Source organism: Lissotriton vulgaris, chromosome 10 (genome assembly GCF_964263255.1).
Source record: "Lissotriton vulgaris chromosome 10, aLisVul1.2, whole genome shotgun sequence".
NCBI classification, from domain to species: Eukaryota; Metazoa; Chordata; class Amphibia; order Caudata; family Salamandridae; genus Lissotriton; species Lissotriton vulgaris.
Genome location: NC_141698.1, coordinates 778575147 through 778601668, shown reverse-complemented (window position 1 = coordinate 778601668; position 26522 = coordinate 778575147). Strand labels below are relative to the sequence as shown.

The 26522-nt window shown below is 45.4% G+C and overlaps 1 protein-coding gene across 1 annotated transcript in view; it reads left to right on the top strand.

Annotated features, from left to right (window-relative positions):
* HNRNPA2B1 (heterogeneous nuclear ribonucleoprotein A2/B1) overlaps positions 1-26522 on the top strand; it is a 244146-nt gene that overhangs the window by 2963 nt on the left and 214661 nt on the right. Inside the window, exons 3-5 of the mRNA XM_086941690.1 lie at positions 8119-8265; positions 10153-10363; positions 10775-10876. Coding sequence (XP_086797816.1) covers positions 8119-8265; positions 10153-10363; positions 10775-10876 — 460 coding nt within the window. The remainder of the gene's footprint in view (positions 1-8118; positions 8266-10152; positions 10364-10774; positions 10877-26522) is intronic.

Below are 26522 nucleotides of genomic sequence, written 5' to 3'. Positions count from 1 at the left end.
CATTTATGTTATCTGTCCCTTGGTAGCTGCCTGTCGAGTTCTTACCGCCAAGTTGCGTCCAACTTGCTCATTCTATTCCTATTGCTCTTCCCCCCTTGCTAAAAAAAATTTGGCTGCTCTTGCGCTGTATATTTCCCCTACTGCTATTTTAGCCAAGGCTAACTTTTGAGTCACCCCTGTCACATCCCCTTTCACTCCTAAAATTTTTTACCAGGCCTTCCTCCAGATTCGCCACATCCCTGATCTTCTTCTTATCTACTAGTTCTTTTTGTAATTTATTACGCCTGAGAGAATAGCTTAAGGTTTCTCACCGTATGCCAGCCTTTAACGGATCCCAGACAATTGAAGGTCGTGCCGTACCCCTATTATGACCCAAAAATTCTTTTAACCAGTTTCCCATAAGGACAACATATTTGGTATCCTGTAGTAGAGCTCTCTCAAATGACCAAGAAGTTGGATTTATCCTTGCATTTACCAGAGCGACCTCCAGGGCTAGTGGATTGTGGTCCAACATTAATCTTGGTAGTTTTTTTTTATTTTAACCATCGGTAACAGTGTGGGAGAAATCAAAAAATAATCAAGTCTTGCTACCATTTTATGAGGAGCGGAATACTATGTGCTACCTCCCCCTCTCATAAGCTGCTCCCAAGTGTCAATTAAGCTGTGTCTCTCATAAGATTAACCAAGGCTCTGACTATTTTTTTTCCGTCCTTTAAACCTGCCAGGATCATCCTTCCAGAGCCCCTCAAGACCGTTTATATTTAAATCACCACACATTATGATCGGAAGTGGCCAACTAGGTAGCTGTGCATTAATTTGAATGAGAGTGTCGGGATCATCCACCGTGGGTGCATAAATAGAGCATAAAGTAAAATTCAAGTTTTGTGCTTGTAGTTCAGCCAAGACCCATCGACCATACTTATCTACCAGCTGTTTTTTCAATTTTATTTTCTCGTGCTAATATCGCTACCCCACGTGTCCTCGTGCCCTGGGTAGTGCATACCAGTACCAAATAACCTAATTGCTCCAATAAATATTTCTGCTAGAACTCAACATGCGTTTCTTGCAAGCATATTAAGTCTGCTTGCAATGTTTTAAAGTATTCTTTCAGCTCTCTTCTTTTTCTGGGATCGTTTAAACCACAGGCGTTAATTGTGACTATGCGCATACAGCTTTAGATTTTTTTATCCATGTTTTTTTTTCTTTTCTTTTTTTTTTTTATCCCTATTCTGTTTGAAAAACCATCTGCATATTCCCTTAAGTATCTGCCATTCTCTCCCACCACCGCTATACAAGTCTTGTATTTCCATGGCTTTTTACGGTAGCGATGTCTGCATGCCTCCTTGCTATCTAAACATTGATATTGTATGGTCAGTCTTTTCCAGAATGTTCTTTAATTTACTAGGGAGGCCTTGTGGTCGAAAATCTTGATCATTCCTTCTTATTTAAATTAGTAGCCTCCACTATTGGATCTTAAATTGATTATTCATTTGTATAAGGGGTAGTGGGGCAATTGGTCTGAAAATCATTCCTAGACTGACTACTGGAACCAGTTCAGGCATGTGAATCTGAAATTTACCAGCACTCCAATTTTGTTTTCTGGATCATCCCTGATAACTACCTTCAATTAATTTTTTCGGTGCACATTATGCTGGAGAATTCTACCTACAGATGAGTCCTCTTATTTTTCTGGACCATTCCCAAAGGAGACCTTATTTTGTGTGGTGCTCTGTACTGTGTGTAGTATAAAGAAATCCGTGAGGACCTCCACAATGTGTGTTCTTGGACTTCATTTTTCCCATACTAAGTGTGAAAAAAATTTGGAACTAGTATTTGGGCGCTTCAAATGAAAAGTACAAGAATTCGCCTCTTTGCCTCCTCAGTCATCCTAAAGCGGGTCCCGTCATCATTCTTTCAACGTAGCAGCAATCCAAGTACCCAATGGTTGTAAAATGAACATAGTAGGTAACATGGTTTATGTGGGGGCTTTGTTCATCAAAGCTGCTAAGGCCATTGGAATAGTAGGCAGGTATGAGTAACAGATGCCCAATATACCCCCATATCTACCTATTGCCTGAAATTAAAAGGGAAGGAAGTGAAGGTTATTGTACATGAGGGAGAGACCGCATCGGCTACCCTCAGACTCATGGACACACCCTCAGACTCATGGACACACACATTATTGGCTGTAGGCCATTTGCTGGAGCCTCCGTGTTACACAGGCAAGAACTACTAACAAGCATTTGCAATGCAAAAGGTCTCGTATTTATGCAATTTTGAGCTATTGGCATTGTAAATGACAATGCCTTTTATTCATGTTTTGGTTTTTGAAACCTGAATAAAACAGTTATTTACAATGCCAGTAGCTTAAACTCACATAAACAAATGGGAATTATTGGAGGAATGAAAAGTTTCTGGGTCTGATTTGCCTGGAAATTCTTAATTGCATCCCCAGACTTTCACACAGATATTTCAGTTGTTTTCAACAGCCAACGTCTCTGGGGGAAAGTTTAAAGCATACAATTTCTCTTAGGGTTGTAAAAGTTGATATCAGCCGCTTTGGAATTAAGAGACCACTCCCAATGAGGGAATAAGTGGGAAGCAGCATACATTTAGCTCACCAATCTTTCCAGTCATGTGCTCATCCATTTATTTGTACTGTGTGATGTGTGAAACTAAGTTTTCTCTGGTACGTGTGTTTTCTATGTAAGTGTTGGTCTTTCTGTATAGTTAACATTGCATGCACTGGTTTGTTTGGACGGTTGACTGCTTATTTGGTGATCTCTCCATACGGAGGGGTGTAGATCTGGTGGGCTGTGTGCATGGATTAAACGTTCGTCACAATCTTGGAAGAGTTGCGCGCTCTTTTCACACACCTTGAACTGCTCTCATAACGAGGCTGCTCGCTCCCAGGTGCGTGACAACCTTTACATACACTGCAACACAAGCCAATGTTTTTCCGTCTTTGCCTGTAGAGCAGCTGGGTCTCACAAAGTGGGTCTCTCAGCATAGACCTGCAGCTCTACTCCATGGTGTTCTCTGCCCTGCCTTCTCAAAGCATCCTGACTAATGAGAGAGCTGACTGGCGCATGCTCCAGGCGGGAAGCCAGCAAGGTTGCACGATGCCTGGTGCTTGCTCCTTCACGCCTCTCGTGATGACATTTCTCATCAGCTTGTTAACCCGTTCGGCGCTTATGACGGAACCGTTCCGTTGCGCGCCTCGGGTGAGCTGTGCTAGTGACGGAACGGTTCCGTCACGGCCCGCTCGCCGCGCCTGCACGGCGCTGATTTCGCGCCTGCACGGAATCGGCGGAATTGCCGCCGCAGTGAAGGGGTTAAATAAACAAGCTGATAAGAAATGTCTTATGACAGACGCAAAGCAGGCGAGCCAGTCTAGATCGCAAGCCAAAGGGCGGTAACCGAAAACCCTAATTTCCAATGGCAGGCCACTGTTAAGCATAAACTGCGACGCAGGCCAATGGAAATGAGGGTGGGGCTTAAAGCCCTTTTCTGAAAGTCCTCCGACAATAAATCTCGCTGAGCGACTGCGCATGTGCGCAGCAACACTAGGCGAGACCTAAAAAACACTTTGTTCGGGTCAACAGTCAGAATAATTTTTTCTTTCCAAATCAGGGGCGATGCTCTGCTGAGTATTAAACATGCACACCCTAATCCCTAGGCACCCTGTGGTAACAAAAGGCATATTCCATTTGAGGATGATTGAGAATGCTGACCTTCGGTGATCTATGTCACATGGCTATCCAGCACATCACCCACCTTATATACCTCAGCTGTTTATGGATTATGTGCCCTGCAACCAAAAGTTATATGACAAAGTAAAACCTCAGTGCTTCTCAATACAGACACAGAATCGCATGGCTTAACAAAAGGCATAAGACACCGGATATAACTGACAATTTTCTTGCACCAGATACCAATATACGGGCAGTATATCTACCCTTTTCAACCTCAGACAAATGGATGCTGGATGTAATTCAGTATGGTCAAACTGAGTTTATTCACCATCCACCGAATTTGCCATCAGATTAAAACGCAAACAACTGAACTTCTTTTAGGCACAAAGGAGCTATTAAAATGGTTCCAAATCTTCTAAATGCCAGATTTTACTCCAGGCACTTACCCCATAAATAGAAAATTGCAAAAGATTTGAGGCTCATTTTAAATCACTGCCCACTAGGTCTCTTTAAAAGGACACAATACGTTATGGTGACACATCAAGAAGTATTCCCGCTTCTAATGAGGAACAAATAAATGACATAATTGGATCTCAAGGGTGAGTATTTACACAATTCCATTCACACAACCCATTGCATGTTCCTAATATGGCAGGTGGCCGAATGCCACTAGCAATTTGGAGTCCTTTCCTTCGGCTGTCGATCTGCACCCAAACTCTTTACCAAATTCATGCTTCAGTTCTCGACCCACATTCAGCATCTAGGATATCTTGTCTGCCCTTTATGAGACGACTGGATGCTCAAGGGCTCGTCCATACGTTGTACAGATAACTCGGTAGCAACCTGTACCAGACTCTTCAGTTCTCCAGATCTCCGTATGAACAAAACCAACTCTTCTCAGATACCATCAAAGAAGATTCACTTCTTAGAAGCAATAATAAGCACTGCAGAATCGAAAGCATTCCATCGATGGAAACACTATTGGCTTATCTATGCTGGCAAAACAAAAACTGGAGAGACTATTAAGTTATGATATCGTTGGGGGGGTATCGTACTATTACCATCTTGCAGACTGCACATGAGGATCGGGGGCTCGCCTACAATAACTTCCTGAGAGAGGGCTATCTTCTCCACAGGATATAAGTTAACACAAAAATATGCTCAAACTCTGTGCTGTCAGAAGAGTTCAGCAGTTCTTTTTCTTTCTCAGGTGTTGGTCTGAATGGACAGCACCACAACAATGGTTTATAGACAGACCAGGTGTAATACGTTCGTGAATTCTGTCAACAGAAACTCAAAATTTTTGGCATTAGCCAATTTTACAACGGAATTAACCTTTCAGTTCAACTTTTACCAATAATCAAGCAGATTACATCAGCAGATCTCTACATAACTGTCACAAGTGGGAATAGAAGTGCAGTGTCCTGAAAAATATTCCTCCTCTAGGGAAAAGTAAGAACAGACAGTCACTGCAAAGGACAGGAAATGCCACTCGTGGGCAAGCAGGCATCCTCAACCGTGTGGAAAAAATGGATATGCTGGACTCTATATGGTATTTATTTATTTATTTTATTTTAAAAGTATTATATAGCGCGAACAAGATCTTCGCAGATATCAGAGCGCTTTACATAGAAGGGTACATGAGGGAACATAGTCGGACAAGTAAATCAATAGATCACACAGTACAAATAGTACAAATAAATGACTGCAAAGCCAATCATGTGAATAATAAGACAACTCAAACAAATAAGTAGAGGGGTCAAACATGTAGTTCAGATCGGTGCAGGGTGTTAATGGGGTTTGAGATAGTAGTTCAAGTGTATTTAGCCATGAGGATAGCTTTTACTTTTTTAAAGAGTGTAGTGGAGGAGATGAGCCTGGTTTCGGGAGGGAGTGAGTTCCAAATTCTAGGCGCCATTCCTGAGAAGGAGCGCTTGTATGTTTTTTCCTTCTGGAATCTTCGAGGTTTCAGCAGAAGATTGTTTGTGCCTCTCGTTTTTCTAATTCCCCCAGAGATTGTCAGTTTCTGAGCAAGGTAGCCGGGGGAGTTTAGGTGTACCGCCTTGTGTGTCATGCAGGCGATATTCAGATGTATTCTGGCTTCAAAAGGCAGCCAATTCAGGGATTTCAAGTCAGGGGTAATGTGGGAGTGCTTTTTTGACCCAGTGATGAGTCTCGCTGCAGCATTTAGAGAAGCTTTTAGTGGTGCGGTTGTAGTTGGGGGGAGTCCGCAGAGGGCGGTGCTGCCGTATTCAATTCGTGGGATGACTAGTGCTTGTACTGCAGTTTGGAAGTCTTTGGCTGGGAGGTAGGGTTTAAGTTTCCTCAGAGTATTGATCTGGAAGTTCGCTCCCTTAGTTGCCTTGCTGATATGTTGCTGCATGCTGAGATTGATGTCGAGTGTTATGCCTAAAGATTTTGCTGAGTCCACGATGGTGGGTTGGACATTGAGTGCGGTTAGGAGTTTAAGCCAATGTTAAGTGGTGGAAATCTTCGCTGGAGGTGAGATCAGAAGGAACTCTGTTTTCAGGGCATTGAGTTTGAGGTGATTATCGGCTAGCCAGGATTGGGTGCATCTGATCGTTGAGTTCAGGAGCAGGATGTCATTGGGTGATTGTAATTTGAGGTAAAGTTGGGTGTCATCGGCGTACATATGGAAGTGTACATTGGATGCTTGTAGCAAGGTGGTGAGAGGTTCCATGACTGGGTTGAACAAAGTTGGGGATAGAGAGGATCCTTGGGGGACGCCTAGCGTTACAGGTATTGGCGAGGACATCCGGTTGTTGCTCTTGAATTTCTGCGATCTGTTGTGAAGAAAGGACGTGAACCACTTGAGGACAGTTCCAGATAGGCCCATTCTTGTGGTAGCCTGCCACTGTGTGTGGCAGGCTGCCTTCAGCCATTTAGTGCCCACACCAGGGTGGTTATGTTTTCAGTGAGCACCTATGAGGTGCCCTCTGAGTACATGGTGTAATAAATCTCACACTAGCATCAGTGTGGATTTATTACAATGAGTTGTTTAGTGCCAAGCACTCGTGGTTTCAGTGAACCCCCATGTACTCATGGCTTGCTAGTATTTGCAATATTTGAGAATTGACTTGAGTATTGTAGGGGCATATCTACTCATGCAGCTATGCCCTCACCTGTGGTATAGTGCACCCTGCCTTGGGGTTGTAAGGCCTGCTAGAGGGTTGATTTACCTATACCTTCAGGCAGTGCCGGCTGGCATGGCAGGGTGCCATGTTGACTTTTTTTTCCTCTCTAGGTATGCAAGCTGCAAGGGCAGTGGCATGGTCCTAGTGGCGGGGGGTGGGGGAAGGGGGGGTACTAGGGGATCCTCTTATGCTCCTGGTCCCTAGTTACCCAGTGTACCACTTACTAGGGATTTATGGGGACAAAATATACCTCATTCAGAATTTACCTGGCAGCCATTTTCGTATACTGTATCTTGTGTGAACATAAGGGCTACGTAAGATTCTAAAAAGGTTTATGAAGGAAGTATTCATACCATCTATGACATTGACCGCAGTTTGAGCTTTGACAACAATGTTTATGGCAGACCTGTTTGAACCAATTCCTAAATCAAACATAAAATACTTAACCCGGAAAACTGCTTTTGTCTTGGCCATAACATCGTTGAAGAGAATTAGTACGGCGAGGAGTCAGATCCATGACTTTAAGAACATAGAACCTTCCCTGCTGTTCTTTAAGGATCAAACTAAGCAAATAGGAGAATCCAACCAGCCTCTAGTGTCCTTCTCCAGACCATGCAAGGCTTCCCAGTCTCAAAACCACGGAATATCAAGATAGGTAGCTAAAACAATAACTTTTTGTCTATCAAAAGTAGGAAGTCCTCTCACACACAGTTATAGCCCATTCCACGAGGAGTCTGATGGCAACACAGTGGAACTTAAGCACCAAACGAGAGATTGCTTGGGAGCAGTTCCATACATGGATGCAGCGGTGGACAGCCAGTTCCTAGTCCTCTCTTCTAAGAAGATGAGCGTGTCTATTTGATACCACCTTCCTCTCCTGATGTATATAAGCATAATTACAGGTAAGGAATCACAGCTCGACACCTGGGAATGAAAATGACACCGAAAATCTACAGCTCAGTAAATTCAAGTAATAAAACTTTCTGGCTAAAGGCACACAGGGACAATGTTTGCCCAGGTTGTATTATCTTATTTACTATCTAACACCTGTATTCTTCGATATGAGCCAAGTAGAATAGAATATGAAAATGTGATGTTTTTGTCAAAAAGTCATTGTTATTTTGGCCTGTATAGTAAAGTAATAAACCATGGTCCCCGTTTCACGTATCCTTGCTGTGTTGAGATAAAATGCATGGTCATATTTACGGTCTTCTCGCAAATTATATGAAAGCTATTTTAACACAGACCTACAATAACATGTCTTATAGGTTATGAGAGATCCTGGAAGCAAGCGATCCAGGGGATTTGGCTTTGTTACATTCTCCTCGATGAATGAAGTGGATGCAGCCATGTCTGCCAGGCCTCATTCAATTGATGGAAGGGTAGTGGAGCCGAAAAGAGCAGTAGCCAGAGAGGTAAGCCTGTGCACACCCTATTTAATAAACGAAATCGTTTTAATGTCTGAGTTTCTTGGAGGTAAGTGGTTATTTGGAGGGAGCGGGTTGGTGGAAATGTTAAAAAGAAAAAGCACCTACAGGGAATGTAATCCTTTTCTAAATGTGCTAGTAATTGGTTCATTGTAATTGGGGTCTTCCATTGAATGAGGCATATTTTACCTCGCCTGCCACAAGTCTTGGGTTTGATCTTTCGTCTTCGGTTACATACATGGAATATTCCCCATCATTTAGAGAATCCTTTGGTATTTTAAAATCGGAAACTTGTTTCCACACAACGTTTGTAACTGAGCCCATCGAACGCATTGTTTGTATTCACTTCTCAGCAAGGGAGCAGATTGTCTTTGTGCTCCTGCAGCAGAGGCTCTTGTTTTCTCACAGCATATCAAGTGAGTCCTTGGTTTGAGCTCTTCTAAACTGCGTTTTTAACAGCTAACTAAATATTTGGAAGTTTATTTCCCCTCAAATATTCTGCCGATCACTTAAGTACTGCTTACTATTGTTACATTTTTCTGGCTGCTGTTACCTATTTTGGTGGAGACATCCTTATCTCTCAAATCAGCGTTGCTCTTGCACAATGTACCAAAAATCGGTGTTGCAGCGCCAAGGCTATGAAAATCTATGAGCAAAGTTTCACAGTGGCCTTACCTAGCACCTTGCGGATGAGGGTGAAGGCATAGGCAAAAACGTTGATCCACGTCATTCAGAAGACTTTGGGCCAGATATATCAAAGGGTTTTGCCCATTCTGTGTCTTATCGGGAAATGTGTTGATACATATGGCCCTTTGTCTCCTGTAGCTTGTGCCTGCATGTGAAATACAGACCATTCTTGTTCTGCAGAGTGGCAAACAGGTCGAGGGTAGACGGGCACTGCTTTTAGAAGATAAGTTGCTTTTGACCCTGATGGAGAAAACCAGGTGCTACTGAAGGTATTCACCTGCTCATTCCGTTCTCCTGATTTGGACTCTTGGCAGGTGTGTTCACGATGGCTCCGACAGGTTGTACAACCGTGAGCCTCCACGTTAGACTTTATAGTACTGTGAGCTCATGGTGGTTCTAATTCAGGTGGCTTGGCAAGAATGTGTGGAGGCCCATTGTGATGGCATGCCTCTTTAACCCCTTCGCTGCGGCGGCTATTCCGCCGCAGCGCTAAGGGGGAGGCGGGGCCGCGCGGCGCTCTCGTGCTCGTGACGGAACTGCTCCCTCACGGCCCGTGGTGAGCTGTGCTTGTCAATCAATCAATCATAGCATTTGTATAGAGCGCTACTCACCCGGACGGGTCTCAAGGCGCTGTGACGGAACGGTTCCGTCACGAGCATGGGAGGGGTCAAGATGTTTAAGTGGATTGCTTTTTCTTGCTCCGACCACAGACCTCTTACTGATCGTGATGTGAACATTCCGACCTTTCCATAGAATCATCCGTTGTCGTGATGATTGTGTCTCGTGACATGCAGTAGAAATCGGAGCTGTGGTGTTCTCTAGTCGTAGAGTTTGACTTTTTGGTTGTTCCAAACGATTAGACCGTACAGCCAAGCAAAATAGTGTTGGACCTGTGACATTTTAACATGGTCTATTGCTATTTTAATATTAATGGGGATTCTAAGCCTTACTTCTGGGAATGATTGCACCATATTAATTTATAAAAGAAGCCAACAGTGGAGAGCTGGAATTACCGGTAGACCACTAGTTTCTATGCATGATCTTAAAGTAATTTCTGAACGTGGCAGAAAAGCTAGTATTGATGGATTTACTATGGGGAATAACTTGATTATTTGGATTTAGCTTTAGCAGAAACTCATTTCTAAGTGTATCTCTGCTTCAAATCTTCTTTACAACTTTTTTCTCCAGGAATCCGGAAAGCCTGGTGCCCATGTAACTGTCAAAAAACTGTTTGTTGGTGGAATTAAAGAAGACACAGATGAACACCACTTAAGGGACTATTTTGAGGAGTATGGCAAAATTGAAAGCATTGAAGTTATTGCTGATAAGCAGTCAGGCAAAAAAAGAGGCTTCGGATTTGTTACTTTCGATGACCATGATCCAGTAGATAAAATTGTTTGTAAGTGATCTTAATCTTGCTGACATTTAGAGGTGCACACTGCATTTTTTTGTTAAAGCTGAAGTGTAATAATGGCTTGTCATGCTGCAGAAATCTAGATCTTGTGCTCTATGGTTCACATTTTCTATGGCATAACTTCTTTGTTGAATGGTGATACCTCGACTCCTTGCTCTTCCTCATTTGCAACTCCTACTTATTCTTCTCATGTGGGTTGGCACAATAATATGATGGGTACTCTGTAATACAGATAAAGTTAACTCAGAGTAGCAACTCAATGGTCCTAAGGGAACTTTTCTTGTAGATGTGCATTCTAATGCTGCCTGAATTGTTAGTCAGTCCACAGCAAGATGTGAACGAGGGGGAACACAGTGCAGATCATTTCTGCTTATTTTACCTATTTTTGTATTGCAGTACAGAAATACCACACCATCAATGGGCATAATGCAGAAGTGAGGAAAGCATTGTCGAGGCAAGAAATGCAGGAAGTCCAAAGTACCAGAAGTGGAAGCAGAGGTAATTGTGTGTGTGTTTTTTTTTTTTTTTTGACACTCCAGCTTACTGAAGAGCTTGATGATGAGCATATTTGCAGCGTCTGGTGGGGGGGCTACCATAAATGCAAATGTAGCGGTTTCTATTTCACAATAAAAGTTTGATACTGGCGATGCTATGGACATGGCACGCACAATGTGTGTACACCATGTTTTGACATGACATGAGTGTTGACTAAATCTATAACTGTAGTGCTAAAACAATTGTCAAGACTCCTAAGAAATAGGACACCAATTTATAAAGTAGACTGTATTTTAATATATCACAACGTTAAAGATTAACTGGAGTGTCCGGATACAGAGACTTTACAAGGTATAGTAAAGCATTTCACTCCATGGCAAACAACTATGAGAAAGTGCCATCTTGCTTGCCTTGGTATGCCCCCACTTTTTTTTCTGAACTTCTGATGTGCTTTTACTAAGTGTGCCCTGGGTCCCTAAAAAGAAAAACTATGCTGAATCAAAATACCAAATTGGCATCTCTGGCCACCTGTCAGCCCCTAGTAAATGGTACCCTAGGTACCCAGGGCATGGTGACCAGAGAAGACCCCTGAGGGCTGCAGCACTTATTGTGCCACTGATAAGCGTGGCTCAAATCCACCCGAGTGACTTACCGCACTCACCTATAGTCGCTATATAGGAAGTCAGCCGGACAGTGGAGAAAAATAAACAAAAGTCTTTATTAGGCCAAAAAACACTCATATGAGAGGGCCCTGTCCGACCTCACTCCTAGGAGTGCGAACGAGAGGACTGACTCTGCATCACAGCAATACATTATAATGCAATACAGTAACGAGGGGTACGCCCCTTGTGGAAAGTTACCGAGCCTCAGACCAGTGAACAATGCTCTCATAGAGCAGGCATCTGCACCTGCAAGGGATACATTATTATCTCTACTCAAGGCCATGGAGCTAGGCTTCAGCGTCTCTGGGTATGAGAACATTACTGATAAAGAGACTTGTTAGTTTCGGCCACAATAAGCTGAGAAACGAAAACTGCTGTCTTAGTACATTTCTGTATTCCTGCGGGAGGGGCACATGAGCGAGCAGGGCCCGCAGGCACAGAGGGTTACACAAAATGGTGGCACACAGGCTAAGCTAAGAAACTAATATGATCACACGTACATTTGAATATAAGTAAAAAACAAGAATAGTAATTCAGCATAGATGCATATACGACTTTCATTAGTTAGTCATATGATGCTAACTCGCACAACATCATAGGGTAATTAGGGCATCGAAAAGTGAATTCTATCAGACCCTCCTTTTAGCATCATTGGCTAACTATAGCCTCATTTATTTGCAAAAGGTAGTGCCGACATCCATTCTATGGGCAGGACTATATTTCTTTAGTCTAGAACATCTTCTGCAATGAACATCAACCAACTTGCATCAGCAGGAATTTCAGTAATCATAGAAGTGGTATATTGACCAGGTAACTTATTTTTCGGACGCATATTCGCAGCACACATTGAACAACATGGAGGGAGGCAGTATATGCAAAGGCAGCAAGTCAGTAGTACACTCGCCACACCAACCAAACCCATCAATATTTTCCAACCCCAGGAAGAGAAGGCACCCCAGAGCCACCCTTGTAGGGACCATGTCCCATTATCCTGATGTAGTTCAGTCGCTAATCTATGTAATTTCTGTACCGCTAAGTTAAGTCGGGGCGGAGTCAGGTATATATACGCAGCAAGATGTCCCGATGACGCGACAGGCCCCGCCCCTATCAGCCAGTATGACGTCAAGCACCATCCTGTTCTGGATCGTGAATAATCTCATAGCCTGAATCTCAACAGATATGTTAGTCGTAATGTCGGCTTCAGTCAGAACTACCTTTTCCATTACTCTAGACAGTCGTCTAATAGCTCTGCTGTTAAATATTGGACCCCAGAAAGGAAGCAAACCCTTCGAAAAATCAGTCCATTGTTGGTATGAGGTGTCCGTCTGATCGACATCATCTACCTGAAGTTCCCTCCTTTTACGCTGCTCTTGTGGCTGCTCCTGGGGACTGGGGAATCGACGATGAGTTTTGTGGTAATCAGAGGGAGCCACATACACAGGGGGAATCATATAGGCCAGGTAGCACACCCCACCCCAACCCTCGGGCAACCATAAGTATCCACTATCGCCGCAGACAAAATAGATACTGGGTGGGGCAATCAAAGAGGGGCTAAGAGGTAAGCGTATTGAAGCAGTCACATTACAAGAGCTATTGCCAACTTTGACAGGACCCCTTCCCTCTATACAGAAAAATGGAGAAGGACCCACCACAGCCAGTGGTATCAGAGACTTGGAACTGTCGTTACTCCTCGGGGGGGTGTCTGTAGGACAGAGTGGCATTCAATTTCAGGAAACTATCCCTAAGTCTGTCGGTATCATTTGGTATCAAAAATCGACCCAGCCTTTTCTCACATGTCTCTATAAAAGTCTGGTCAAAACGTCCATCAGTATATATTCGTCCAAGGGAAGATGGAGGCAGAGGGCGTACTCGCATTGTCATCGTCCACCCCCTATTCTGCAGACGAGGAGTCGGGGAATCTGGCTGCTGGAAGTATTTAACAAGACCTATAAGAGTATACCACCCCACACAACTATTCACTGGCGTCAAAGGGAGGGCAAGGAATCTGTCTTTCTTATAAGCAGCAGAAGGTAAAAGCCCACAAACCCAACAATCTGTTAAGTTGGTAGTGGCGTGTGCATGGTGCAAAGTCTTAATAAAAACATTATCTTTATAACTTTTACGCAACATTCTTTCACCATAGTCAACAGTAATCATATTGTGTTCAGGAACAGCAGTGGGTGTGGGTGCAAATACATGAACGGGGTAAGCTTTGTCTAGGAAAAACAATATTCCAAGAGTCACTAAAAAGGCAATCAAAACAATTATTATGACCACAATCTTTCCTTTTCGGGGAAGGGCCAACCAAGGGGAATCAGGCACAGGTCTGGGAGGAGCCGCAAAAGGCTGCTCCTCATCAGGAATGGGCCGCCCAAAGGGATACATCCTTAATATTCGTTCAAAATATATCAAAAATGAAAAGAAAACACTTCTACTAAAAAAATAGTCCCAGACAATCCTCAACCGGCCAGAGGGGTTCTTCAACCCTAAAAAGGGATCTTCTCCCTGTGTCCTTCAAAGCCTCACAGGCAGGCTTTTACCGTCCATACCTAGCTCCAACGTCGCTGTTCAATAATTTAGAAAACAAGGGAAGCACTTAATTCGGGCCCCGCACCACTCTATAGTCTCAAAGAACACAATCTTCGGCTAAACACCAGGGCTCTTATAAGTCCATCCCTACCACTAAATCTTCTTATTCGGAAAATCCACTAAGCCCTTCTTCCGGTGTCTAGTCCATCATTTTCAGCACTGTTACTCGTTATTTCTTTTTCGGGGCCTCAAATTGTAGCGAGTGCTCCCTGGCACTTCAGGATCAGTGAACAAAACAGGCAAATCTGTGGCAGACGCTGGACTTTCTGATGTCTCTTCACTAGTAGCAAGGGGAGTGGTAGAGCTCACTGAATTCTCTATTCCGCTTCGCTCTTCTCCAATCAGTGAAGCATCCGAGAAAGGAACATACCTCGGAATAGACTCATTCTCTTCCTCAGCGATGCCATCCTGTACCCATTTGTCATAGGGTAACGGAAGCGGGACTCTTTTCACGTGTGAGGCATGCGTCCACGCCTTCCTTCCGTCGACCCGGAGTGCTGTGCGCGTGGTGAGGAGCACCTGGCGCGGCTCTGACCACCTTGGCTCCAGACAAGACTTCCGCTGATATCGTCGCACCACAACCCAGTCCCTTGGGTGGATGGAATGTCCAGGCCCCTCCGGCAACGGCTTCAGAGTGTCTGCTACCTGCTGATGAATAGAACGGAGATCTTTAGTCAAAGCATACAGATAATCTGTCAACAGAGGATATGGCACTTCAGAAAAACATTTTGGCCTGGGCACTCCCCAAATATTGGCCGGACGGCCGAATACCACTTCGTGGGGGGAGACGCCCATTTTTGCATTTACAGTGACTCTCGTTGAAAGCAAAGCTAAGGGAAGTGCGTCTGGCCAACGGAGACCTGTACTCTCACATATTTTGGCCATCTTCAGCTTGAGTGTGCCGTTAAACCGCTCCACCAGTCCTGCTGCCTGGGGATGTAAAGCTGAATGAAATTTCTGGGATATGTGCAAACCTTTACATATTTGTTTCACTAATTCTGCATTGAAGGACGTGCCATTATCACTCCAGATCACCCTAGGTAATCCGAAGCGGGAAAAATATTCCTTTATCAACATTTTTGCAGTAGAGATGGCTGTGCAATCTTTCGTAGCGTACGCCTCCACCCACCTACTAAAGGCACATACGACTACAAGGACGTACTTCAAGTTATTGACCCTTTCCATTTCGATGTAATCCATCTGGATCACCTCGAAAAGGAAAGAAGGGGGTGCAAAATTTCCAGTTGGAACAGGAGTACCTTTTCCAGGATTGTGTCTCAAACACACCATGCACTGACGAACCAAATTAGTGGCCATTTTAGAGATATTTTTATTACTCCACACCGGGTCTAACAGCTTACAGATGCCCTTGGCGCTCACATGGGCAGGCCCATGCGCCATTGTCACTACTGGAAGAACATACGCATTCGGGAGCATCCATCGTCTCTTGTCTGTCACATCTGTCCAACATTCATCCGCATCTAGTCGTCCCTGCCCATCCTTCCATGCTCTCAATTCCTCGTCTGTCGCTTTGCCCTGTATGTTCTTGACACTTTGTACCGTGTCTGCGAACATATGAACATCTGGGACCCATCTAGCTGGTCCTGCCACAAACATTCGTGGTAATTTTTCTCTAGCAGTCTCTTTTGCTGTTTCATCGGCGAAAGCATTGCCTCGCCCTACATCATCCACTATTGTCTTGTGTGCGCTACATTTTATCACAGCCAATCTTTTGGGTAGTGTCAGGGCCGTTAACAGTCGTAATATCAGTGGGCCATGTTGGATGCGTTGTCCGTGAGAGGTCAGGAATCCCCGTTCTGCCCAAAGTCGCCCATAATTATGAGCCACGCCAAAGGCGTATTGGCTATCAGTATAAATGTTCACATCTAACCCCTCACTCAACTCACATGCTCTCAGTAAGGCAATAATCTCCGCAGCCTGGGCAGAATTGTAAGGTATCCTAGAAGTCTCCACCACCGTCTGTAATGTTGTTATTGCATATGCTGCCGTCGATGTACCGTCTGGTAATTTAAAACAGGACCCATCCACATACAACTCCCCGTCTGGTTCGTCCAAGGGCCTGTCTGTCAAATCCACCCTCCCCTTTGTCTCCTCTTCAGTCCTGAACAGACAATCATGTATGTCATCGTCTTTGGTACTTGTATCCGTGGGGATAGGTAACAAGGTGGCAGGATTCAGTGTAGCACACCTTTTGATCGTAACATGGGGTGCAAAAAGAGTCATCTCATAACCCGTAAGACGAGCACTAGTTAAGTGCTGCGTCTGTGTCCTGTTCAGCAAAATGTCCACAGCATGCGGTACCATTACTGTGAGGTCTGATCCCAGTACGAGCCCTGCCGATTGTCTTATAGAGACCGCAGCAGCCGCCGTGGCTCTCAGACAGCTCGGCAGCGCTCTTGCCACATTATCGAGCATGGCAGAGAAGTAAGCGCAAGGTCTCTGCTTCCCCCCCAAAACACTGTGTTAAGACAGACAGCGCGCAACCTTCCGCCTCATGTACGTAAAGGACAAAAGGCTTCTGGTAATCAGGTGTCCCAAGAACTGGCGCAGAACATAAAGCCGTTTTTAGTGACTCAAACGCTTCTTGACATGCGGGGGTCCAGGGTAGGGGCTCGCGCACTTCCTTGGTAGTCAGATACAATAGGGGTTTTGTTAGTAACGCATAGTTAGGTATCCACTGGCGACAGTACGATGTTATGCCCAAGAACGCGCGCACCTCTCGCTGCGTGTTAGGTACCTGCATGTTAGTGATCGCTTTTATGCGCTCTGGCGTCAATCTCCTCCCCACTTTCGAAAGGAGGTGACCGAGGTAGGTGACCTCCGTTCGACAGTATTGAAATTTCGGAAGGGACACTTTATGCCCCCTCTTAGCCAAATGATGCAATAATTTCACAGTAGCATCCCGACAACCCTTCTCATCGTCCGATGCTATTAGGATATCATCCACATATTGTAACATGACGTTGCCAGGTGGAAGTTCCAGTTCATCCAATTGTGCCTTTAGAGCCTGACTATATATGCTCGGACTCTCAGTGTACCCCTGAGGAATTCTCTTGAAGCGGAAGCTTCGGCCAGTCAATGAGAATCCGAAGAGATAACGGCTTTCCTCATGTACTGGAATACTGAAGAAGGCATTTTTCAAGTCTAGGACAGAGAAATATTTGGCCGAAGGGGGTATCATAGTCAAAATTGTAGTGATGTCCGAGACCACCGGGTACTGTGGCTCCACTACGTGCCGCAAATCAATCACAAATCTATAAACATCAGGAGTATTATCAGTAGCTTCAGGTGACCGTCTTTTAAGGATAGGCAAAATAGGGCTGTTACATATGTTCGAATCAGTCTCTTCCACTACTCCAGACCGTATCAAATCTTGTATTATTTGTAACAGGGCCTTCTCTCCCTCCCTAGGAATCCTGTATTGTGGAACTCTGGGCAATTTCGCTCCCACCTTCACTCTTATTGTCACCGGGGCAATATCCATCTTGCCCACATCTGTATCATTGACAGCCCACAAGCTGTCGGGTATGCCTCGGAATTCAGGTGGTAATGGGTCATCTTTCGAAAAACACTGCAATGGGCGGGCAACATTCGGGCCCAGAGTAAGGTACACGCCATCCGGGGAACAATAAATGGTGGCGTGCAATCTTTTCAATAAATCTAAACCCAGCAAATTTTCTCCACAATTTGATGTCAATAAAAACGGTGAATCAACAGTAAAAGGGCCAATCGTTAACGTGAGAGGTTTAGAAATGGGGCTAATCACAGGAGTTCCTGCGAAACCCACGGATATGTTATTCTTGCCAGACAGAGCCGCCCCTGGGACCCGAGAACGAGCCACTGAACTTTTCATTGCACCCGTATCCACTAGAAATTTTTGTTGAGACCCCATTAAGTCAGCTTCGACGTAAGGTCCCCTCTGATCAACTTCCATAAGTACCGGTCCCAGGCTCTGTCCTACGCTGTCCTAGTTGTGGGAGAACCCTGTCAAATCGTCAACAGAGTAATCATTGTTATAGTACTGACCATCACCCCTCTGCAACTGTTGCCTGTTTGTATTATTGTCAAAATAATTTCCACCCGGTCTCCCGCCTCCTTCTGACCGTGCCACCTGTCTCCCCAGATCACCACTACCTCTTCCTCGCCTGCGCCCCACACCAGTACTCGACTGAAGCAGCGGGCAATCCCTCCACCAGTGCCCCTCCTGCTTGCACTTCGCGCACTGATTCGGTCCCAGCCTTTCCCTGCTCTCACCTCTCCCAAATCCGCCTCCGCGACTCGGCGCCGCACCCCTGCCTCTGCCCCTCGCCACCTGCTGCAACAAAACCCTTGTCTTTAAATCCTTAGTCTTCTTTTCCTGCTTGTCCTTGCTCTCATTTTCCCTATGCTCGTAATATTGCTCCATACTGAGTATTCCCGAAGGAGAGGACGTTGTCCACGTGCTCTCCGACGCTTGCAGTCTAGCTGAAATTTCAGGCAATAAGTTCGTGACAAACCTATTAACAAAGAGCCGTAACCCTCCATCCTGTGACACATCCTGCCCACTAAAATCCATAAACGTTTCCTCAAACCTCGTAAAGAAATCAGAGACCGCCTCATCCTTTTTCTGCTTACAAGCCGTTAACTTGTCCCAATCTACCTTCTTCGGGGGAATGAGAGAATGCATATACTTTATAATGCGCCCTGGCAAAGCTAATATCTCAGCCTTCGGCTTCTCCCCTGGCTTACGCTCCTTGTCCCAATCCTGCAGCTCCTGCCACGTACCTCCTAACTCTTCCACATGGTCAGTACCCTTCACTTGCCGCCACACATCAACCGGGACCAAAAGCCCGAAAAACAATTCAACGTCGGCTAACGTCATCACAGTGGAAGACGCCGCTTCTGTAAGCTCTTTGTAATAGGCAGTCGGGTTCTTTCGAGAATCCGGTAGCTGGGCCTTCAATGATAATACCTCACTTCTCTTCCATGGCGTATACACCCATTGCTCCTGGAAATGTGCAGCGATCCTGTTCCTGGTAACAGCCTTCGTTACTGGGTCTAGCAGCTCGGGGACCTCGGGATGAAAAATAGGGTGCACCTCGCGCATTGGGTGGAGACCTGGGAAATGGGGTGTGCCGGCAGAGGGTAATTCATTCCTGTATTGCAATAGTGCGCGCAAACTACTCATCACTTCTTTCACCCCTGTGTTCGTTCTATAGGCTCCAGCCTGTATATCTCGTAAAACCGCTGGAGCCACACCCCCATACCCGTGCTCCCAAAGCGGTATCAATACATTGGACATGTGCCACAAAGCGTGCTGCTGCATCAAAGGCTCAAAATCTTTCATGGTGGACCAAATATCTTCAAACGAATAAATATTATTCCTGGCCCACTGGCATGCTTGATTAGCCACCATGCTCCTTTCATCTAAACCAACCGTAGAACGCGTAAGCAACTTCCGTACCTGTGAAAGTAGTCCGCTACCTGCGCCTCGACTCGGTGTTAGCATTTCCTGGCCGGGGGTAGTACTAGCTGAAACAGTAGGAAGTGCTAAAGAAAATTGGGAGGGGGCGGGTGAAGTGGTCTGGAGTAATGAAACAATTGGTGTCGAGGGCGAGGATTGTTGGGGGGCACTCGCTGAAGGACCCGGAGCTCCACTAACAGGGGCTGAAATTGGCAGGGAGGGATACAAGGACTGTGGGGCATAAGGGGGAGGGGGTCGGGTATTCAAAATGTCTTCCATCTCATCCGGGTCGTCCTCTCGCACTACATAACTTTTATTTTCTTTCAACCTACAAAGTCTATCTGAGCGCTCCATACGTAGCGCATTCTTATTTCCGACCTGCTCTCTCGCCTTCTGCGCCATAGTCTGGGTGGACTTTTTATACTCCTCTTTCTCCTCTCGCATCTTGCGTTTCCTGGCCTCTTTCTGCCACACTCGCAAAGAGTCGAACATACTCTGACGGCTACGCTTAGCAAACAATTTGTCCTGCAAGTAGTCCAACTTAGCCTCATCAAAAGAACCCGTCAAAGGCCATTGTAAATCCACATTATCAGCAGTGTACCGGTGCCACAAAGTACCAAACAAAATCGGGACCAGTCCATGTTTGACATACATATCAAAGCTCGGAGTCCCTTCAGGGGGTGCAGGTTGGCTCTCGGCCAGTCTAGTATCTGAGGGTCGACAACCGCATCCAAAACATCGTAACTTACTAAAACACTGCATCTTTACTTCGGTGTGAAAGAAAACACTTCACCACAGACCAGCTCGAGCTCGCTCATACACACATATAAACATATATTAGAAAACCACACGCCCACATACACAGTATCTCCAAACACGTGTTACCAAATGGGACAAGGCCCGTCGACCAAGTCCTGGGGAACCTGGACTCTACCGCAGACCGAACAGTACACTAACTGTTCTGAGGACGGGGAACAGATCCGCCACCCGTGCGGCACTATGGATCACTGCGCACTTTACCGCGGGAAACCCAGATCTCACCTCCACTGAACCACCACACTAGGAGTTCAGGGTAAGCGCACCAGAGTCTGCCCACAGTGAGCCACGCCTTCACCACAGTACCACCCGGTCGGATCGCTACCAACAATTACATCTAAATACGTCCCCAACCTCGTCAAGTCTGTCAGAGCACCAACTCGTACTCTGAGTTCCCCGGAGCACACTAGCCCCAGGAGCACACCGGCTCCTCAAATCGCTGGAGACACCCTAGTCTCCCGGAACACTCCCGTTCCTTAAACAGTCACAGGTGGACCACTCACCTTCCGTAGGCGGCACCGACCTCTACCGTTCTCCACCTCCGGCTGCCAAGACCAACACGGTCAGCTTCAAGTTCCGCCTTCTGGACCCCGGCGTAAGATCCGAACCGGGACCTCTCCCGATCAGCAGGGTGGGGCAGCGCTGCGAGAACCAAGCTCGGCATCAGATGGGTACCCGGGCCCACCGTGCCGACCAGCGGGTCCCCGGTCTTCTGCTACCCCCTTACGGGTGAGAAAGATCCTTATCGCGGGGTCCCTATTCGGGCGCCATCTGATAAGCGTGGCTCAAATCCACCCGAGTGACTTACCGCACTCACCTATAGTCGCTATATAGGAAGTCAGCCGGACAGTGGAGAAGAATAAACAAAAGTCTTTATTAGGCCAAAAAACACTCATATGAGAGGGCCCTGTCCGACCTCACTCCTAGGAGTGCGAACGAGAGGACTGACTCTGCATCACAGCAATACATTATAATGCAATACAGTAACGAGGGGTACGCCCCTTGTGGAAAGTTACCGAGCCTCAGACCAGTGAACAATGCTCTCATAGAGCAGGCATCTGCACCTGCAAGGGATACATTATTATCTCTACTCAAGGCCATGGAGCTAGGCTTCAGCGTCTCTGGGTATGAGAACATTACTGATAAAGAGACTTGTTAGTTTCGGCCACAATAAGCTGAGAAACGAAAACTGCTGTCTTAGTACATTTCTGTATTCCTGCGGGAGGGGCATATGAGCGAGCAGGGCCCGCAGGCACAGAGGGTTACACAAAATGGTGGCACACAGGCTAAGCTAAGAAACTAATATGATCACACGTACATTTGAATATAAGTAAAAAACAAGAATAGTAATTCAGCATAGATGCATATACGACTTTCATTAGTTAGTCATATGATGCTAACTCGCACAACATCATAGGGTAATTAGGGCATCGAAAAGTGAATTCTATCACCACCCTCAGGGGCCCTGTCCCCTGGCACCCACACACTGCCTTTGCAGGCACACTGCCTTTGCAGGCTGAGTGCCTAAGTACAGAACTAAAACAAAAGTCTACATGGCACACATCCCTGTGTGCCATGCCCACAGAACCCACTGCCCTGGTATACTTCAGTCACCCCTCTAGCTGGGTGCCCTATGCCAGAGGTGAGGGCACTGTGCCCCTACAGTACCCAGGGCTATTCCTGGGCACTGCAGTCCTTCTTTGGTCCTCCTTCCAAGCCTGACCATATTTGAGTTCTGGGTGCCAGGGTTGCCCAAATAACGATTAAAAATTGCCCTCTGGTTGGACCCGGTCAGCAATTAATGCCTACTAGGTCCTCTTGCTCCTGATTCCTGGGAGATGTGGTATCTGGCTATCCCAAGATGCATCATTCTACCCACTCGCAATATAAATATGTCAGAACCCCTTTCTCGGCATCCAGAGCTCTCTAGCGCAATCCAGAGGTATGGCCACTAAGCCCCTGAAAAACCAGTTTGAAAACTGTCATCTTCACTGTAGCTAGTGCCAGCCTGTGCCTAAACAATAAAGCATACCCACATGTAAGTGTTTCTCATTTGCCCTACAAAGGTGGCTTCAGCTTTAAAGCTCACCTTTTGGGCCAACACTCATGTAGCTTCCTTCAGGAAGGAGGTAACCTCGCTCCTGAGTAGGCTCTTATTGTTTCCTGCCCTGGGAATCATTAGCACGTCTCACCAGGAGGACAGAATACTGTCATTAGGACAGACCCAATGTACAACAGTAAACGGTCACTGGCAATTTTGGGCAACTAAATTGGCACTTTGACCACCATTGACATTAAATTAAACTTAACCATTAAATCTGGTTTAATGCACTGATGCTTTTGATACCTTACATTACCAGCTTAAGTAGTCCCAGTCAGGTGTTCTGCTTGGGTGTCAGCCTGTAACTCTGGACTTGCCAAATGGGCTACTAGCATTCCCAAAGTAAAAACGAAGAATTGGGGGTTTTACCGTTGAAACAGGACTACGTGCATGTTCCACTTTTTTAACATACAGCACATATAGGGCTTATTAGGCCTTCCTTAACGACGACTTGCATATATTAAAAAAGGATGGGTATGGGCTTTACTGTTACTTTAAATGGCAAAGCAGAGTTAGCAGTTTAAAACTGCTCTTCCAGTCCTCTGTGGCAGATTGGGAGCCCTTTTTACCATGTTGTACTCGTGGGGGTACAGCTAGTGCTGCAGTCCACAAGAGACCCCAAATGTCAGCACTGACTTCCCGGAACTACCAGGCAATGGACGGCATCTTCATGACCCATACTTGAAGGCGCATGCTATGGGTAAGTAGTAAACCACAATCCGTCTCAAGTCCAACTCGCCTGGTCGAAAATCTCAGAACTGAGGGCTGCAATTCAGGTTTTCATTTCACTCAGGAACCCAACCTGTAATGCAAGAGCTAAGTGTTCAGGAACTGTTAACTTCAGTTATCACCACTGCTGCCACAGCTACTGCAACATCATCTAGGAGTGCTACAGCTGCATCCTTCACTAACTGTGTTATGCACAGTCACAATCCTGCTCTCTAAGGAGGTATTGTGTCTCCGCGACCAACTACAGATTCTTCTAAGATATGATTGCCACCTATATTATTTCATCTCCATACCAGAATACAAACAAATGGAGACTTAACTTGACCCTGTGAGAAATAAAGGGGGGTCCTCAGTGATAGATTCCAACATGGATGTTTCTGCAACAGTTGTTAAAGAAATGGCAGGCTGCCTCTGGTGTATGTAATGACAAATTTCCTGGCTATCATCGCAGAATCTTCAGTTCTATTAATGACATGGAGGCGAGAATTTAGCTGTTATTTTGTCACTTTATTCCAACAGCAGCCATTTAAAACAACAATAATAAACGTAATTTCCCATGAGCCATTGGGAAACGGAAGAACGTCAGTCCATCCAATCAGCAAGCCTGGTCTCTCCTCAATCCCCTGTTGACTCTCCTACCTTCTCTTTCTTCCCGCTACAGAAGCTGGTAATCATGCTCTTCAGTCCTGTTTTGATGACTTAGCCCCTATAGAAAGACAGATTTACATTTGCAATCAGTAATCCTTGAAAAACCAGGGCAGTAGAAAAACAATTATCATATGATGAATAGTCTAACCATATAAGCATCAGCATTACGGATAACTTAAAATGTAATACTTATGTGGAACGTTCAGAAGTCATTTCCCCTGCTGGGGTGGGACAGACTAGGATTAAAGTTTGTTGACCGCCAGAGCCGCTGTAAAAGAGACTAGTTTCACATAAAATTTCGAATCTGAAGACCAGTCTGCTGCGTTAAGGGCGAATGCCTTGAAAGCCAGAACTTCTGGTAGAATATGCCCATAAACGTTTGTGTCAATACCAGCTTCCTGTATGTCCCTTCTCGCCCACCTTGCAATCCTAGAAGACAGCCCCTCTTTGTGGGAGTATTGTGTTTTTTGTTTTTTTTACATTTTTTAATATTTTTTATGGCAATGAGTAACTGTCATGCCCCAGGCGGACGAACATTCTCTGTCATGTCCTTTTAGGTCTTGATACAACAAACTAAGAATAGCTATGGGGAGTCTGAAAGTGGAGTATGAAAGTGCGAGGTGGTGAGCTGAGAGTCCCACTGTAACTTATACATTAGCTGTAAAATCAAACTTTCATAGAAACATGACCATTTTATTTAGGAAAATGTCCTAGTCCATCCAGTAACGTTAAAACATATTTAACTTGACTCCCACTGGGACTACAATATGTGAAATTTTCGGCCTCCTGCTGTGAGGAAGGGATTATTTGTAACTCTGCTTAGAATGCTATTTTTCAGTTAAAAAATCAATTTAACAGTGCTTCCAGTGTGTCCAACCGCCTTCTGAGGCAGTTTATCTGTAGCTCAGTTAAAACCTACGTTATTTCCTCTGGCTGAGGTAAAGTAATCTTAATTCACACCTTAAGCTTCATTTGTCAAAGAGGTGTTTTTTTTTAATACAAGATTCATATTCTTTTTTTTTAATTCAAATCTTTTTTATTAAAGAAACAGGGTTTACAAAGAAACTAAAAAAAAACACATACATTTGATTACATTCATGTGTCAACGCAACCCGAGTTTCACAATTTAAATAAGAGAGCATCAGTCTTGTGTAACAAATGATTCTCTAATGATGAGGTAAATGAACAGAATACATAAACATATGCAAGTATTAATCCGAAGGATGGTTGCAATAGGAGTGGATTTGGAAAGGGAAGAAGAACGAAAAAACATATGCAAGTATTAATCCGAAGGATGGTTGCAATAGGAGTGGATTTGGAAAGGGAAGAAGAACGAAAAGAGAGGCGAAGAAGAAGGAAAGAGAGGGAAGGAAGAGAGAGTGAAGAAGATGTAGAAGAAGAAAGAAAGACGAAATTGATATGAAATCAATAACAGCTATTAACATAAAGTCATGTTATGTACTCCAAATCGTAACAAAGGAGATAAAAGCACCTACGTTGTGCTCTTTCTTATAGGTGACAGGGACGTGTTTTAGATTAGTGAATATGACCGCTGTGCTAATCTAAGGCGTATCATAGCAAAGTTCCATAGTGTCAAGTGAACTCCAGAGCTTGGCGTGCAATTTTCGCCACGGTGAGGAGTGTAGTGTATCATTGTCTGCGCCCCTTAAAGAGGCCAACCATTCATACCATATCTTGAAGGAAACATCAGATGCGCTTTTTTATTTGCTTAAGACGACTTTACACGCAAGTGTAAACATAAGATCATTAGGTGGCGGTCATGATCATTCACTAATCTTGAGTCTAATGCCCCAAGTATGACATGCGAATTCTCTGTTAGGTCGGAAGTGGAAGGTTATTTGAATGTAGTAATACATTTTGTCCCAAAAGGTTTGGAGCATCGGGCAATTAAAAAACATGTGAGCTTTTGACTCGGTCAGCTGGACCTACCTCTTTGCCCTCCTGCCGCTCCTCAACTTGGGACCAGTGTTCATCTCCTACGCGAGGCTGCTGTACACGGACATCACCGCCTCAGTGCGTATCTCTGGAGCGATCTCTGAGAAGTTCCCAATTGCCAGGGGAACCCGACAGGGATGCCCCCTATCCCCCTATCTCTTCGCACTGGCCATGGAGCCATTGGCCGCCCGGGTACGTCTCGATGCCCAGTATCGTGGCTTTGTGTGGGGGGCGGGGCTCTCGGACAGAATCGCATTGTATGCGGATGATGTCCTTTTCTTTATGACTGACCTTCACCGCTCTGGCCCTCGCATACTAGACATGATGCATATGTTTGTCGAGGTTTCGGGACTCTTCCTCAATCCGCGCAAATCGACCCTGTGGGTGCTGGGTGATGAGCCGGAGACATACCCCTGGGCTTCGGCTTTACAGGTGGCGGTCGGTGGTCTAAAATACCTGGGCGTCTTCCTGTCGGAATCTGCCACAGTCGCATGGGAGCGCAACGTGCTGCCGGTGTGGGATAAAGTCCAATCGGACGTCAAGACCTGGTCTCGCATGCCCCTTAATATATATGGCAGATCTGCCATCTTCAAGATGGTCGCCCTGCCACGGCTCCTCTACCAATTACAAAACCACCCATACAGGATTGACCCGCAGTGGTTCAGTCGCGTGAACTCAGTGCTG